The 17,801-nt window shown below is 33.0% G+C and overlaps 3 protein-coding genes across 3 annotated transcripts; 1 reads left to right on the top strand and 2 right to left on the bottom strand.

The window, feature by feature from the left end:
* Positions 1–3,765: 3,765 nt before the first annotated feature.
* Positions 3,766–8,164, bottom strand: LOC132733436 (uncharacterized). The gene is made up of 3 exons (XM_060720079.1): positions 6,630–8,164; positions 6,093–6,306; positions 3,766–4,682 (listed from the first exon to the last, which is right to left on the bottom strand). The coding sequence occupies exons 1-3, from the start codon at positions 7,615–7,617 to the stop codon at positions 4,415–4,417; spliced, it is 1,470 nt and encodes a 489-aa protein (XP_060576062.1). The 5' UTR covers positions 7,618–8,164; the 3' UTR covers positions 3,766–4,414.
* Positions 8,165–9,502: 1,338 nt separating this feature from the next.
* Positions 9,503–10,709, top strand: LOC132733435 (short-chain collagen C4-like). Its single transcript, XM_060720078.1, has 2 exons — positions 9,503–9,650; positions 10,156–10,709. The coding sequence occupies exons 1-2, from the start codon at positions 9,503–9,505 to the stop codon at positions 10,707–10,709; spliced, it is 702 nt and encodes a 233-aa protein (XP_060576061.1).
* Positions 10,710–15,149: 4,440 nt separating this feature from the next.
* On the bottom strand, positions 15,150–16,724 carry LOC132733433 (short-chain collagen C4-like). Its single transcript, XM_060720077.1, has 2 exons — positions 16,368–16,724; positions 15,150–15,983 (listed from the first exon to the last, which is right to left on the bottom strand). Exons 1-2 carry the CDS (start codon positions 16,573–16,575, stop codon positions 15,391–15,393), a joined length of 801 nt encoding a protein of 266 aa, XP_060576060.1. The 5' UTR covers positions 16,576–16,724; the 3' UTR covers positions 15,150–15,390.
* Positions 16,725–17,801: the final 1,077 nt, after the last annotated feature.

Here is a 17,801-nt window from a genome sequence, read left to right as displayed (position 1 = left end):
AGCCCATGCCCAAAGAAAACATTTGGAATGTTCTTAGGATATGTGTTTCCAACTGCGTTGAGAGACAGAAGGACACATAAGAGTAGTACAGATACGTATTACAAAGGACTGCGCCTAAAACTTCTAGGAGACATCAAAAGGCATAATACTCAGCTTGGTGACAGTGATTTCAAAAATTTGAGAGCCATCTTGAATAAAGAAGAAATGCTTGTTACACAACACTCACACAGCAGTGTAATTTGTTCAATTGAAAGTGCATATAAAAGCAATGGAAATAATATTTGGAAAGAAGTAGAATTTCACAATAATGGGGAATGGAAACTGAAAATTAGCGGAAAGGATATTAACCTTGTTAATTTAATGGTGGATAAAAAGTTCACAGTTGACGAGGAAAGCATCAGAACAGTTATACAGTCTGTAAAGTGCATACCAATGTGTGAAGGTGTAAAGGTCACACAAAATGTAACCTGCAGCAGATACCATGTAATGGAGACCTTGAACAGTGCAGGGGGAAATAGCAGAATACTGAGGTCCATTCTCTGCAACAAAGTTACCACCCTTATCAACACCTCAGGGATGTGCATTAAATGCAGGAAAATGACAATAGGAACTGAACCCAAAGAATGCATTGATGAAGAAAAAGAAAATAAAACAAGAACTGAAGTCATTGCAACCAAAAAATCAGTATCAATTGATGACATCTTAAAATTATTTCCTGGGGCATCAATTGAAATGGCAGAACTTATACAGCATCAAGTTATTAACTCTGTGAAAAAACCATGTGGTAGAAGGTGGTCTCAAGCAGTAATAAATGTTTGCTTGAAGTGGTACTGCAGGAGCCCTCAATCATATGAAGAATTTAGACAGTCAAAAAATTTAATATTACCCTCGAAGACAATTCTTCTTCAATATAAAATTAAAGTTAAACAAAACCCAGGGTTTGACTATGATATATTTCAATGGATGTCAGAAGAGGCAAAACGAAGAAAGCTACCATTAGATGCATACACTGGCGGAATAATCTTAGATGAAATGGCCATACAAAGTGACATTCAGATATGTAAAAATGGTGATGTTGTTGAGTTGGCTGGACTCATTAATATAGGCCAGGAGGGCTATGCTTGCCAAGTGTTGCGAAATGCCACAAATGAACATAAACTGGGAAGTCATGTGTTACAACTGGTGTTTCTCGGTGTGACAGGGTTTCGCTTCCCTTTTGCCCACTTTGTGTCAGATGGTGTTCAGGCCCCTCAACTTTATTCAATATTTTGGGAAGCTGTAGACAGATTAAGAGTGTTTGGCTTTAATGCAACATACACATGCATGGATGGTGCACAGTCCAACAGAACCTTCATGAAAATGCATATCAATGACAACAAGAATTTCACAACAATTAGTCCTTGCTCATTCCAACCTATGACTTTTATTATGGACCCTTCTCATGTTATCAAAAAGGTGAGAAATAATGTAATAAAAAGTGGACAAGAAGGCACTCACACCAGATTACTTACACTGCCATCTGGCCCAACAGTTATCTGGACTATGTTCATTGATGCCTACAAATGGGATAATAACAATGCTTTAAACATTCACAACAAGTTGACAAATGAACATCTCTTTCCATCAAATCAATCTAAAATGAGGAACCATTTGGCAGAACAAGTTTTGGACAAGGAAATGTTAAATCTAATGGAACAGTTTCAAATGTCTCTTGGTGAAAAAGGCAGCAGTTTGAATGGAGCCATTGAATTCTTGCAGCAAACTGCAAAACTTGTGGACATTTTCAGAGATTTCAGACCAATCAAATCATCAAACGACCCACGGCTGGCATGATTACTTAAAGTTGCAAACTGGTTTGAGGCATGGGAACAAGTAAAAAAATCTCCTAAATGTAAGGTACCAACAATGTCAATCCAATGCCATGAAGACATTCTCTCATGTACACGTGGATTTGTCCAGTTTTGCTCACACTTTTTTAAGACATCAAAAACATTATTTATCACTCCTGCTCTAGTTAATTCCGACATAGTAGAAAATACTTTCAACCAACAACGTTCTACATACCATGGAGCAAATGCAAATCCAAATGCTCTGCAGTACAGAACAGCATTAAACAGCATTATCATAGGCCAAAAAACAAAGTCAATCAAAGCCAATGCAGGTGCCATCAGAGATAGTGCTAAAACATATGACTGTAAAAGTAAAGTGACCAATCAAAAAAGGAAACTGAACATTGAATCCAATGACAAAGACAGAGTTAAAGTCATCAGGTTATAATGAACAAGGTCACTTTTGAATAAAGTGATAAGAAGTTGCTGAGAAGACCGTTACACTAATTACCTGCCATTGATCATTTACATTAATGTTGAAAATTTAACTCTGTCAATAAACATGAAGTGGATGAGCGACAGACCTGAAATCGAATCCCACCCTATGGGACCATGTATTAATGCTGTATGCCAAATATCAAGAGACTGTGATAAGTAGTTGCTGAGAAAACTGTTACACTAATTTCCTGCCATTGATCATTAATGTTGAAAATTTAACTAAATCAATAAACATGAAGTGGATGAGCGACAGACCTGAAATCGAATCCCATCCTATGGGACCATGTATTCATGCTGTATGCCAAATATCAAGAGACTGTGATAAGTAGTTGCTGAGAAAACTGTTACACTAATTTCCTGCCATTGATCATTAATGTTGAAAATTTAACTAAATCAATAAACATGAAGTGGATGAGCAACAGACCTGAAATCGAATCCCACCCTATGGGACCATGTGTTAATGCTGTATGCCAAATATCAAGAGACTGTGATAAGTAGTTGCTGAGAAAACTGTTACACTAATTTCCTGCCATTTATCATTAATGTTGAAAATTTAACTAAATCAATAAACATGAAGTGGATGAGCGACAGACCTGAAATCGAATCCCACCCTATGGGACCATGTATTAATGCTGTATGCCAAATATCAAGAGACTGTGATAAGTAGTTGCTGAGAAAACTGTTACAAAAATTTCCTACCATTCCCCATTATTGTTGAAAATTTAACAAAGTCAGTGAACAGGAAGTGGAGAAATCGAATCCCATTGTATGGGACCATGTGTAAATGCTGTATACCAAATATCAAGAGACTGTGATAAGTAGTTGCTGAGAAAACTGTTACAAAAATTTCCTACCATTCCCCATTATTGTTGAAAATTTAACAAAGTCAGTAAACAGGAAGTGGATAAATAGAATCCCATTGTATGGGACCATGTGTTAATGCTGTATACCAAATATCAAGAAACTGTGATAAGTAGTTGCTGAGAAAAAAACTGTTACAAAAATTTCCTACCATTCCCCATTATTGTTAAAAATTTAACAAAGTCAGTAAACAGGAAGTGGATAAATAGAATCCCATTGTATGGGACCATGTGTTAATGCTGTATACCAAATATCAAGAAACTGTGATAAGTAGTTGCTGAGAAAACCGTTACAAAAATTTCCTACCATTCCCCATTATTGTTAAAAATTTAACAAAGTCAGTGAACAGGAAGTGGATAAATCGAATCCCATTGTATGGGACCATGTGTTAATGCTGTATACCAAATATCATGAGACTGTGATAAGTAGTTGCTGAGAAAACTGTTTCAAAAATTTCCTACCATTCCCCATTATTGTTAAAAATTTAACAAAGTCAGTAATCAGGAAGTGGATAAATCGAATCCCATTGTATGGGACCATGTGTAAATGCTGTATACCAAATATCAAGAGGCTGTGATAAGTAGTTGCTGAGAAAACTGTTACAAAAATTTCCTACCATTCCCCATTATTGTTGAAAATTTAACAAAGTCAGTAAACAGGAAGTGGATAAATCGAATCCCATTGTATGGGACCATGTGTTAATGCTGTATACCAAATATCAAGAGACTGTGATAAGTAGTTGCTGAGAAAACTGTTTCAAAAATTTCCTACCATTCCCCATTATTGTTGAAAATTTAACAAAGTCAGTAAACAGGAAGTGGATAAATCGAATCCCATTGTATGGGACCATGTGTTAATGCTGTGTACCAAATATCATGAGGCTGTGATAAGTATTTGTTGAGAAAACTGTTACAAAATGTTCTACCATTGACCATTAATGTTGGAAATTTAACACCAAAATGTACTACCTTGACCATTAATGTTGAAAATTTAACTTAGTTGGTAAACAGGAAGTGGATGAGCAACAGATCTGAAATCAAATTATACCATATGGGACCACATGTTTATGCTGTATACAAATTATCAAGACTGTTTTTCCGCAAACAGCACACTTCACCATACTATAATCCGGTTTGCACCTGTGCAACCCGGCCAAAAATTGTGCACCAAGACTTTATACATGTTATCCTCAATAGTGACCAACAAGAAGTGAAGGATTTAATACTTCAGACAAGTAAAACCAGCCATCCATAATCTTCTACTGATGGTATGTTAATTTGTTTTATTTTTATATACCTTTTTGTCCTGCAGCAACTTGTGTCTTGTAGGAATTCAGAAGACTCTTCTTGAAGAAACTTTAGTACAATGGCTGGCTGTTTTATGCAAACTTTCTTTTTGAAGTTGATAACCCGTAGTCCTTCAGAAGTGCAGGCTCTCCCAAGAGCTACTCCAAGTTGACCTGGTTTAAAGATTCCTCTGCAATCAACCTCCAAACTGAAATGTTAAAAAAATTATTACATTAAGTAACAAAAGTCTAGAGAAAGTAATATTTCTTATTGTTAAACATCCATGAAAAATAAATAAGATACAGAAAAAACCTCATCACATAATTTGTTGTTGATGGTATAAAGGAACATATATTTGAAGTTGATTCCTTAAAGGCACATAATGCCTCAGAAATCAATATTTATTTAATTCTTTAGAAATGTAAAACCCGTGTTTAATAATGTTTTAATAATGGATTTAGAACGTGTAGGATATTTAACAGCTGATTAAAGAAGTGCTTAATGTGCAGTAATGTGTCTTAAAGATAGCAAAATGTAAACAATAAACAAACAGTATTTTGATTTCCATACAAAATACTAATTCACTATTACTATACCAATTGCCAGCAAAGCAAACATGCAAAGACTGTTTATCTATATGGCAAAGAAGTATTTTTGTGTAAACTGTAAAAAGACACCAAATAATATATTTAAAGTTTTTGAGAAATAAAAATAAAAACATTTTTGAGGCATAATGTGCCTTTAAATATAAACAGATTAAAACATTATAGTTTAGAAGGAAAGTTCAAGGGAAGATTATTGACTATTGTTCTGAAAATATTGCTTCTAGAGTTATGAACCTTATCACATGAGATGTTGTTGATTAGAATTAATAAGTTATATTAAATTTTTTTTTACTGCTCTTAAATCTGGACATGAAGCTGTCATATTTATTATACTGTGTATAATACTGAAACTAAAAATAACTTAGTCACATATGATGTGGTTGATGACATATATTTGAAGTCTGAAGTAAATGCCTTAAGAAACAAAAAAAGTTATATTAAATAATAACTTTTTTTTCCAGAAAAAATCTTTTAGGGAAAAATCAAAGTTCATGGGGTGATAATTCTGAAAATATTAATTCAACAGTCATTAACATTATCACATATGATGTGGCTGATGATGAGGAACCTATATTTGAAGTTGATACCTTAAGAAATAAAATTAAAAAAATACTGCACAAAAACTTTAATAGGAAATCCAAATGTGGACACCAGGGTAGCAGACAGCTCTCCATAATATTTCCTATAGTCAAGCTAAAAACAGTATTCATATTTCTGTTAACCCATTTTTCAAAGTACATGTATTTGATTTGCATTCATATTTTAAGAACTTATTCTCATATTCTACGCTGCTTATTTTTTACTGTACCTTAGATTTAATTATTTTAATTAAACATTGCATTGAACAATATAGAAAGTATTTTTATGATTCTGGATGCCTTTTCTATAGCCCATAAAACCGCAAACTAGATGGTCAGTTGTAAAATCAAACAAAACAATTCAGCACAATTATTTTATATACATGTACTGTATATAAATCAAAAGTTTAATTTTTTTTTTGGTTTTTGAAATACCTTTCAATAGTCATTCCTTGTGCCTTATGTATAGTTATACCATATGCTAACTTTATTGGGAACTGCCGTCTCAATGCTATATCCCGATTCTGGCGAGGGTCAAACACTATAATAGAAAAAAAGTACTTTAATTGCTTTATTCGATTTAATATGTACAAACAGGTTTCATTTAATATATAACTAATAAGTTGGAGAAATGGATGAAAATATTTGTCTTTTGAAAAAAGAAATTTAAACAATATATGTTATGTGTACATGCACATGTTATTTTTATTGATAAAACATCTTCAGACATATTTTTGGTATCTTGTAACAGTTTTAAAAGAATTACACCTTTAAAATTTTATTATACAGGGGCTACCTTTTTTCACTATGGCTCTGTTAGTACATGTAATTCATATAATTACAGTGATTTTTTTAAGTCTTCCAACATGCTCGAAATCAATTACTTAAAAATAGTTAAACATGTTTACAAATAATTAAAAAAGAAAAAATAATGATATCTTAGGCATTATGTGCCTTTAAGCATTTTTTTACCTGTAAATGAAGCTTTGTCCAGTGGTATTGTTTTCTGTATGGTTGGAAAGGTTATAACTGGCTTTGAATTACTTATACCAGTTTCTTCTTCTCTTAGTCCACTTACAAAGTTGTCAGACAAGTTCTTTAAAAGAATCACAGGTACATCGACTTTTAACCATAATATGCGTGGTGTCAATACTTTGCTTAAATGTTTTCTTTCACCTTCATCTTCAGCAATACTCTCACCCTTAGCTTTTAATATACAGTCACAATTGTATGAGTCAACCTGTTTATTCATTGAAAACAGTTTCACACTATTGGAAGTGGACGACAAAGGTCGAGATAGCCCCTGCAGAAATCTTTCTGCTTCATCTGTAACATTTCCTACAGAAACTTGCTGTATGATGTCAATAAATGTAGCATCTTTCTGTCTAACTACTTCTTTCAATGTTATTTTGTGGGAAAAAAGACTAGTAAATATTTTACTTTCAAAACAGAACAATCCACTGTCATTGTACATATAATTAGGGACAGGGGGCAGCTGCAGAAAATCACCCGTTAGCACTACTTGAATTCCTCCAAATGGCTTTTCACTGTTTTTTATTTTACACACTTCATTTAAACATTCTAGAAATTGAGCACTCATCATTGAGCATTCGTCAATGAAAAGGACATCTGTACACATGATTCTATTTTTCACATCCTGAAACTTTACATTATGGTCAACAATACTTCGTATTTGGTTCAATTCGAAACGCCCGTCTCCTATACCCGACCATTTGTGAATTGTCATGGCATTTTTATACATGCAGCAAGCAATGCCGGTTGTAGCAGTTACATATGCAGATATGTTTCTTTGTTTGAATACATCAACGCAGTGCTTAATAACATACGACTTTCCTGTGCCCGCTGCGCCCTGTAAAACAACATTATGCCCCTGCAAAATCCGATTAACGGCAAAATCCTGCAGTTTATTAAGTTTCACGTTACGATTTTCGTCTGTCATGTTTACTTTTTTTAATTGCTTGAAACCGGTCTCCTGAAGTTTTATTACTACGAAGCTGGGCACCAGGGGATTTTTCCGTTTCTAATTATAGAAACTGTGTCGTCGCTAAAGAGCATGCGCGTGAAGTATATCCGGGTCACAATTTATGTACATGAAATGGATGAAATATCGGGAAAGTTCAGAAGTTTGTGCAAAAAACTACTGAATGTGCCTCCCTATCGACGTGTTAGGTTAAATTTGGACCTGTAAGCGATAGTATTATATCTGCCTTATCTGTTTCAACTGTTTGCATGCACTGACATTAGTTTGTTATTAGGAAAAAGATCGATTTATGTTCAAAATCGCCTTCTTACGGCTCGGTCATGCGATGTCCGACCTAGACAAAAAGTGCATTATCGCTTTAAAATTCCGTCTTTTTTCGTACCAACTGGTCTAATATTGTACATTTTTCGAAAGAGGCATCATTTCTGAGTAGATTGCACTTTATTTGGTGAAAATTGGTTGACAATTAACAAAGATCTGTGAGATACAATAAGGCCTGGTGGTAGTTCCGCTGGCGAACCTTTCTACCTTTACTATATTTATAGTATATATGGAAAAAAATTTTAAAAACAATTTTCCTTTGTTGTTTTATTGAAAATAAGATGTTTTATAAATATTTTGAATGAACATATATTTTATTAGTGAAAAAAAAAAAAAAAAAAAAAAATAAGTGGGCGTGGTCAAGTACATGTATACTATCCAAGCCACGCATCGATTGCCTGTGAGTTCAAGGGATTTTGAAATAACTTGGCACAAATAGTCACAATAATAAGCCGACATTTAAAGTACAAAACCTGTACCCCTACCTCCAACGTCAAGATCACACTTAGAGGTCAAAGGTTAACAGAGTCTGTTATTGTCCCCGGCCTTTTCGAAGAAAAAAGTGGGATATAGAAATAGGCTCTGTCCGTCTGTCCGTCCTTCCGTACGTCACACTTTCATGTCCGGTCCATAACTTTGATATTTATGAAAGGAATTTGAAATAACTTGGCACAAATGTTTATTATAATAAGACGATGTGTCATGCGCAAAAACCAGACCCTTACCTCCAAGGTCAAGGTCACCCTTAGAGGTCAAAGGTTAACAGAGTCTGTTATTTGGTATATTTTATGTCCCGTCCATTACTTCTTTAAAGATTAAGGGATTTTGAAAATACTTGGCACAAATAGTCACAATGATAAGATAATATGTCATGGATACCATTTGTGTCCATACCTCCAAGGTCAAGGTCACACTTAGAGGTCAAAGATTTACAAAGTCTGCTATAGGGTATATTTTGTGTCCAATCTATAACTTCTTCATAGTTCAAGGGATTTTGAAAATAATTGGCACAACTAGTCTCAATAATAAGACGTTATGTCATGCACAACACCTGTCTCCCTACCTCCAAGGTCAAGGTCACACTTAGAGGTTAAAGTTTAACATGATAGATTTTTAAATTCTGTGTTTCATTTTATCTTTTTAACAAATTTATTGTTGCATTTGCAGATATAGCATTGATCATAATTTTGGACTGAATGTCCTGAGATCCATATCTCAATCTTTTGAAATAGCACAATTTTATGCTTCATCTAAAACTTCCCGAGGCGGGGGACGTTGGTAACTCTGTTACAAATTATTTTTGTCTATACAAATGGTCTATCATATGATGATACTCTTCCCATGTTTGCCTAACGTCTTTAAATTTAAAACATATTATCATTATCTCATTCTGCCTTTTAATTGCCTAAACCTGTATTGGCCGACACGAAATCTTTAAAATTTATATGTAACATAATCACTCTCTATATAAACCAGTTGCACCACTGAGATTTAGTAGTCTTCGTTTTATGTTTTCGTAACAATGTTGTGGTTAGGATTTATAATGATAACTGTGGTAACCGTTATGTCAGCCAACATTCAAAATGACATTATGAATGATGACACAAAGGTTTTGCAAATGCTGATTGACTGCGAAGGAAGTGTGGCATCTTTAAGAAATGAGCTGAAAGGTTTTATATATTTTTACTTATTGCATTTTTTATTAATTTCTTCTGTCTTCGTTTAATATTTTATCCTGTTTTTTTTTATTTATTTGTTTATTTTGTGGTCAATATTATCAAGTATATTAGTTGTATTTTTCTGTGAAGGATAACCCATGCGTCCCTATAGCATGATTGTACATATATTTGCAAATGTTTGAGCAAAATGACGAGAAATTTAGTAGACTGCCCTTTTTGGTCGCTCTGTAAGCATAAGCTATAACTATTTGTCTACTTCGGTAAATCTACCTTCGAAAAGATAATTGTTTTAACGGAACATTATCATTATTATGATAACATATTTTCGTCGGATATAATTCCTACTAGTGCGAAATAATTAATATGTAAATAAAATTGTTGACAAAAATTTAAATAAGGCAATGTTTTATTTTATAAAATCATTGAAGTACATACATTAGAACTCTTAATATAAAAATCTTAATTCAGAGATAAAAGAAAAGTTGGAACGTGTTAGCACGAGGCAAGCAACGGACACTGTATATAAGATGGGGAAGATCTTCATGTCCAAGTGGGGCTACGACTGTTTACGATGGATTTACTGCTGGATCTCATTCGTACCACGATGGAGCAGCAGCTAATCATATATGTTTATCTAAAAAACCAAAATATCACTACTATTCGAAAAAGCCGAAGTGGTCAACATTGATATATGGAGCGGAATATGGAACTTTAAACAGTATTTGGAACAACTTACACAATCATGATATCCCGTGTGCCGTTTGTCATGTTCCGCGTTCAAGTATCATCATGCATCCTGGACGAAACGATTGTCCAGACAACTTCAAGTTAGAGTACGGAGGTTACCTAATGGCTGGTCATTATGGACATGACGCAGCTACCGAGTTTGTCTGCTTTGACGGTAGTTCACATGCTGACAAATATTCAAGCTCAGCAGATCACGACGGGTCGTTGTTTTACTTTGTTGAAGCGGCATGTGGCGCATTAAAATGTCGGCCTTATGAATCGGGGAAACAGATCACGTGTGCTGTGTGTTCATATTCTCCTTAGAATCTATAAACAAGAAATGTAATGTAATAAAGCTCTGAAAGGGAAAAAACTGCTTGGTATCATACAATCGGAAATAACATCAATGACATTAAAATCCATAAATCTGAGTTTTTAAAGGGAATTGTTTGTGCATGGGCGAGTTAAGTAGCAGCACTTACCTTTTTTGCTTAAAATAAATGAAAAATAAATAGTTCAGGAATGCATATAATAATGGAACCACAACCCGCATAGTATTATTTCTCTTGTTGGTGATTAAGCATAATATATTTCATCAACAATTTTCTTCCTCAGTTTATACACACTCTAATATGTAAGTCAAAAATATGCCGGATATAACGTTAATAAAAGATGATAGAATGTCGTGTATTTCTTCGATTATCACTTGTTTATTCTTTTCTTTCTTTTTTAATTTTCTTAGTCCGTAAAATCATTATAATAAAAAGTACTCATGGACTTACCTTATATCGTTTTTCGGTTCAACTTACACTACAAAATAAAGTTAAAAGTAAAAGTATTTATAATACCCTTTCTAATATTAAATCTTCCAACATTTATAGAGTTACATGGTCGATTTCAAGTAAATTGTAGATTGTTCATTGGAAGACTTTATTAAGTTTGACAACCCGAAGGTCAGAATGACGCTGTTGACGGTGTATGGACTTCACCTGAAAGAACTTATAAGTAAGAAGTATGATTTCACGGCAGGGTGTCTAAATTTGTAGAGTCCACTCGATTATTTAATGTGGTGTATTTATGTACACTGTTGCAGTGGATATAAGATATCTATACTATCCTAAGACACAAATGTCCACTTTTGTTTTTACTCGAATGGCACATATAACTAGAACATAGTGCACATGTATAGACGATATCACTGTAACGTATCTTGAAAACCTATGCCAGTCAGTGTGGACCATGTATTGCGATAACAAGCTCTTGTTACTTCCAACCAAATTGAATGTATTTTAGTAATTCTTGCGGCCTTATACCAGGGTTGATAACACAATATTTGAACCCGTCTATCCACGGTTATAAAACTTGATTTTATCAAGTTTTTATCCGCATTTTAACGTAACTTTTTACACATTCGTAAACAAATTCTAAGTACATAAAAGTATTTAAGTTTGAATTAAAAGTACAGCAAACAAAATCTAGAAAAGGGAAAACTCTCGAAAGTAATGAATAAAAAGAAAACATGCATATTGTTTACTCGGTTTGGTCTCTCTGTGAGGGGTTATTGAAAAATGCAACATCACTCACGTCCCCGGCACCGGTTTAAGCGAGTTCGATTTATTTTAACAATACATTATACCCACCGACAAGAAAAATAACAACACCTACGAGAAAAGTAGGGGAAACAGCGCCAGTCAGATCGTTTGTGGTTTTAACAAAAAATGATCTTTATAGTGAGGTAGTCTGACTTATTGTATTCACTCTCAAATGAAAAATGTGTTAATAGATTACCGGATGTTGCATTTACATATCATATAAAGTACATTCAAAATTTTATTTTCGAAAACTCAGTAACCAAATTCATGATTTTGCATTTTCTTTATCTCGTCAACCTTTCATGAAACCGTAAGGGAAACTTTCTTTTCTGTTTCGTTATTATTTCTCTGTGACTGTATGACTATAGAAATACGCAATGGATCAACATTTCTCGTTATGACTTATCAAAAGGTTATAAAGGGAATGGTTGAGACATTGTTTTTCGGTATATTCACATTTCAATTGCTAATATTCCGACAACCCTTAAAAGTCATTGAAAATTAGGTGATAGTTCATAATACAACAGTTTCAAATGGCTTTTCAAACCTTAAAAAACATTTTCAATTTTGTTGTTTTGGCCTTGCTATAGGGATTCCTATTTTCTTTTTTTATGAGCCATCTACATTGGGCCTTAGCTTTTACGGTCTCATCCAAAAGAATATTTTGACAAAAATAGGTGCATCATCAATATAAGTGCACATGGATTACAGACGGCTATATTTTCCTAACCGGAAATTTATCCAAAGGTAAGCGTAGTTTGTCCTACAATATTTACCTAGAAATAATACCTAATTCAAATTTGATACTGAACGATATATTTGTTCATGTTTCGCTTGTTGTTCAGACTGTGCTTAATAACGGAATATCAACAGATTCATTTACATTATAACAGTCATGCAAACCTTAATGAAGTATTATATACTAAATAAATATAATGAAACATTTTAAAATCATTTTAGCATTTTAACAAGAACTTACCGTTTCCGATTGTGGCTTGATACGGCCATTTGGATAAGGGTGTTTCTAGCGTTTTTACTTATGTATACAGTGTATCATAATCCGAATATATTGAGCTGGCAAATAAGTTTTTATGAAATGCAATAGTTAAGTTTAGAATATTTGCAAACATTAAAGAAAGGGAGTATACATTTAGAAGATTAAAGATACAATGTTCATTATTTAGATTCACATTGATATATAATAAATACGAATCATGAAATAGAATCATTTTAAAGAAATTAAAAAAAAAAAAAAAATCAATTATGAGACACAATACAATTGACAACCACGCAGAATAATGATTGGAGATAACTGATTTGCTATGCGAATCTTTGATGTCAGGATCTTGTACGTAGTTATGTATTCGAAACATTTATTTGTTAGCATTATATATGTATGGCTATTGTAAAAAGGATTTAGGGAAACATTAAGATCAATTACTATGCAAATGACATTATTATATGTTATCTGTTAATTTAAATACCTTAAAGCGGCGGTCGTTAATATTAGCTCATTCATTTGTCGAATATCCATTAGTTGAGTATATTTATATAAAACATAGCTTATTGCCTTTTAAGATTAAGATTAAGCGGTATATTTTGTATTTATATTTTGATTGGTATTTTCACTTAGATTATTCAAACATTGGTCTTAAGATTGATTAATGATTTTTATCATATGACCTTAATATAGCTGCTATCTCATTAGTCCAAACCGTAGTCAATTAAACCTTTTATAAAATCATATGTTCTGGGTGTAGTATCATATTCACTGGCTGAATTGGATTTTCTCAGTCTAAAATAGATCGAGATTCATATTCAATTACCGTTTATTGCGCGTGCTTCTCAAATTAATAATTGCAGTTTTCTGTTCTTAATGATATATTTCTTGATTAAAATATCACTATCTTACTATTTTACTATTTATTTCTAAGTTAAACACAATGATGAGTATAAACTTTGATTACTTTTGTATGCGTAGCGTTCGCGTATTCGCTGAACGCCTGGCGTCTTTTATCTCGCGCTTCAACGAGTCAATATATTTTTGTAATTTTTTTAAATTCTTAGCTTATTCATATGACATAACAATTTTTTACTAGTGATCCATTGAATATGATGTAATATTCACCGGCAGATGACATATTGACCGAGGCGATAGTAGTCCATAATTGTATATTATTGAATGTTTTCATGTTCCTTCAGTATTAGTTAAAATAGATATCGTCACTTCATACGCACAGTTGATAACATTTTTGTTTTAAAATGTTGTCCAAAACGATAGCTCAAATTTTAATATTTATTAGCAAATGACCAACTAATAAAGAAAGAATGAAATAAAATGTGAGAACAAAGTACATGAGTACATGTATAAGTCATTAACGGCGTCAAACCCGTTACCAAATCTTACCAAAATAAACACGTATGACATTGTTTTGCGATATAATATAAAAGGCGGTTTCTAAAATGTTGGAAGCCGCACAGAACTACACAAATCATCTCAAAAGAAAGAAAAATAGAAAAAAATATTTAACTTCTTCAAAACAAATTTGTTTCCTAGTTTATAAAGTAAAAATTCAAACTTTATTTATAGCTAAAACGTGTTTATGCATGATTTAATTTTAGCCTGGCTCCGCAATATATGGCCTCTGTAAACCAGAGACAGTTGCACAATCGATTATTTGTATCTGGAGTCTTGAAAACATTGTCATTCCATTTGAAGAAAGTGTATAAAAATAATTTCAACACAGCAACAAATTTCAAAACGTGTAAAATTGGTGAATATGAGTGTTTGATATACTTTTGTTTTTATTGAATACTCGCAAAAATGATCGTGTAATTCCGCAGTAAATCATGCCTCATTCAAATTCTGAAAATAATCGACTGTTTCGCAGCCAAATTATGTAACTGGTAATGAAAGAGATAAAATAACAAGACATGTTTGAAACGCTGTTAAGATTTTAATGATAAAGTAACAACATAAATTGTTCAAATAGAAAATTCTGGTATTTAAGATACCATGCATTTTCGCGATCTATTTCGAAGAAAGCTTAGTACCGTTACGTTGCAAGTCTTAAGTAAGAACAAAACTACTGTTTAAATGTATTAAATTAATCGTTATTTAGCGTTTTATATTTCAAATAATAAACAAAAAAAAAACACAAATGAAGGGCGAGAACATGTTTCAATTTCTGATATCAAATATAAATGTTCTTGCAACAACATGCAGAAGTAAACATCCCATTAGACTTAGTAAAAATATCATTAAAATTTTGCTGTCTCCACTTCAAAACAAAGACAGTGTACAAACCACAGAAACAATTTTTTTGTGAAAATAATTTATATTTTCTTTGACAAATTATTATAATTGTAAACGATGTTGCAATTAGATATATGGAGAACAAATTAAATGTACGTCAAGGAGAATAAGAACAAACGACACATGTAAGGTCGTCACCTTCTTTATATGGAGGACATTTGAGTGAGCCACATTTTGCTCGAACAAAATAAAACAATTTTCCATTGTGATTCTGAGCAAGAGATTTGTTGGCTGGTTCAGGTTCACCATCAACACAAACATACTCAGAAGCTGCCCTATGAATAGGAAGTCCAGCCATAAGATAACCGTTGTATTCTTTAACAAAGTTTTTGAAACAGGTATTCTTTCCGGGTACCATCACAACACTGCCGCTTGAGACTTGACAAATAGCACAGGGAACGTCTTGATCGTGAAGTTCGTGCAACAAGCTTTGCTGGGTTTCATATTCTACTCCATGTATCAAGCTTGTGTACTTAGGGTTATGGCTCTTATTATCCCAGTCTGGATTACTTGGAAGACATAAATAATTTGCAGCTGCCCCAGTTGACTGGTGTTCTCCCCCAGCTGCAAATCCTTCATAAACTAAGGATGCACCAGCAGGACATGTCCTACGTCCCCAACGTGTGTAAATGCTTGTAATTTCAAGAGGGGTAGACACGTGCTTACCATTTTTTTCGTAAGTTCTGGCATCTGTTAAATATAAAACATTTTATTACATATTTTCAGTATATTTTTTCCATTTGTTAAATTTAACATTTACTGTGCGGTGATTACTTCTTATTTCATATTTGTTGTATACAATTGAAAAATAATTGGGATGCTGATTAAAATATAATACTACAATTAATTAAAATTAAAAGATTATCAGTGTGCATTTATACAAATAATCACTTGTGTGTACTTATCAAATTAAAAGAAATAAAATGCATCGTAACAGATAACATGATGCTTTTGTCGACAAGTATTTAACTTACTTATCATTTCAAGTAAAAGCAACATAAAATAGTATTTATATTACAGCAATTCGTTTTGTGAGTATAATCATTTAATATCGAGAATATATTTAAAATCTACCTTTGAGTTCTTTCAGTAGCATCGCGATTCCTGCATCTTGAAGATCATATCTAGCATGGTCTAATAGCTTATTTATTGTATTGCCTGCGGAAGGATTCTGATCTACAGTTTTGTTATCATGCGTCCATGCACAGAGATAGAGTCCACACAAGATGAATACTTTAGTGAAATTCATTACTTTTAACTTTTTATTGTAATCTGTAAGCATTGACAGATAATCCCAAATGACACGCACGGCACATATCGGTATATATATAATATCTTGGACAGTCTAAATATACTCCACCTTTAGTTTAAACTATGATGTGGCACTTTGTTTATCAGATTTTGTCAAGGTATCCTTTGTTTAAAGTCGTTTTTTTCAACCTATCTGATGTAAATCGTTTTGCTTCAATGTGTTACTTTAGGTTTATCTGTATTGAAAGTACGGTACGATGTATGATTTTATTTGAAGTTAATACACAAGTCAATAACAATAACAATTAAATATATATATTGAGAGCTGGTGGGTCTTCACAATTCAGTTATGCCTCATATTTATTGACAGTGTAATGCCGTATTTTATTAAGCAAACATCCTGAAAAAGACAATGCCTTGCAGAAATCTCAGGGACATATTCCATGGTCTACAGCTTTATGTTTTACATAACTGTAAGGACGTACTCCAAGCTAATGCAATTTCTAATCTAGAAAGGGAATCACGCACATAGTGTTGAAACGGTTGGCCTCAGTAAATTGTGTTTTTCACGATTTTTTGTTTACTATTTTTTTCAGAAAGAACAAATGGCATGTCCAAAAAGCACGACAATGCAACACCGAAATCTTCTTTTGCAGAAAAGGAAAACCTCCAAACCTAGGGGACGATTAATCCTTAACGGAATCACACAAATAGTATTTAAACGTTTGTCATTAGAAAATGGTGTTGTTTCTTTACTTAATTAACCCATTACTTCATATAGACGTCTTTTCACGCCTTGTTGTCCCCCCTGAGCCCTCAAGTAGTGAACAAAATGCCTTATTTAGACTCCAAACACTTTTTTTCGTTTCAGAAATGATTTTTGACCTTAAGGTTACGTGTCACCAACCCTTCATAAACTAGGGATGCACCAGGAGGACATGCCCTACGTCCCCAACGTGTGTAGATGCTTGTCATTTCAAGAGGAGTCAACACGTGCTTATCATTCTTTTCGTAAGATCTGGCTTCTCTTAAATTTAAGTAGTTGATATATATTATCTATTTCATTTAATTGAATATTTACTATACGATGCTTATTTCTCTTAATCATTTTCCATTCTTTATAAAAAGTTGACAAAGAATTAAAACAACATGCCTCCAGATTAGTCAAAATATTTCAATAAAATCAAACTTGTGAAAAATGTACTAAGATGTAAGGAAAAGTAAAAAGTTTCAACATTCAAGTAGTATATGACATAT

Source organism: Ruditapes philippinarum, unplaced genomic scaffold (genome assembly GCF_026571515.1).
Source record: "Ruditapes philippinarum isolate M1 unplaced genomic scaffold, ASM2657151v2 ctg7386_1_1_1_1, whole genome shotgun sequence".
Classification (NCBI taxonomy): domain Eukaryota; kingdom Metazoa; phylum Mollusca; class Bivalvia; order Venerida; family Veneridae; genus Ruditapes; species Ruditapes philippinarum.
Note: the sequence above shows the minus strand (reverse complement) of the source record. Positions and strands in the feature narration are given on the sequence as shown.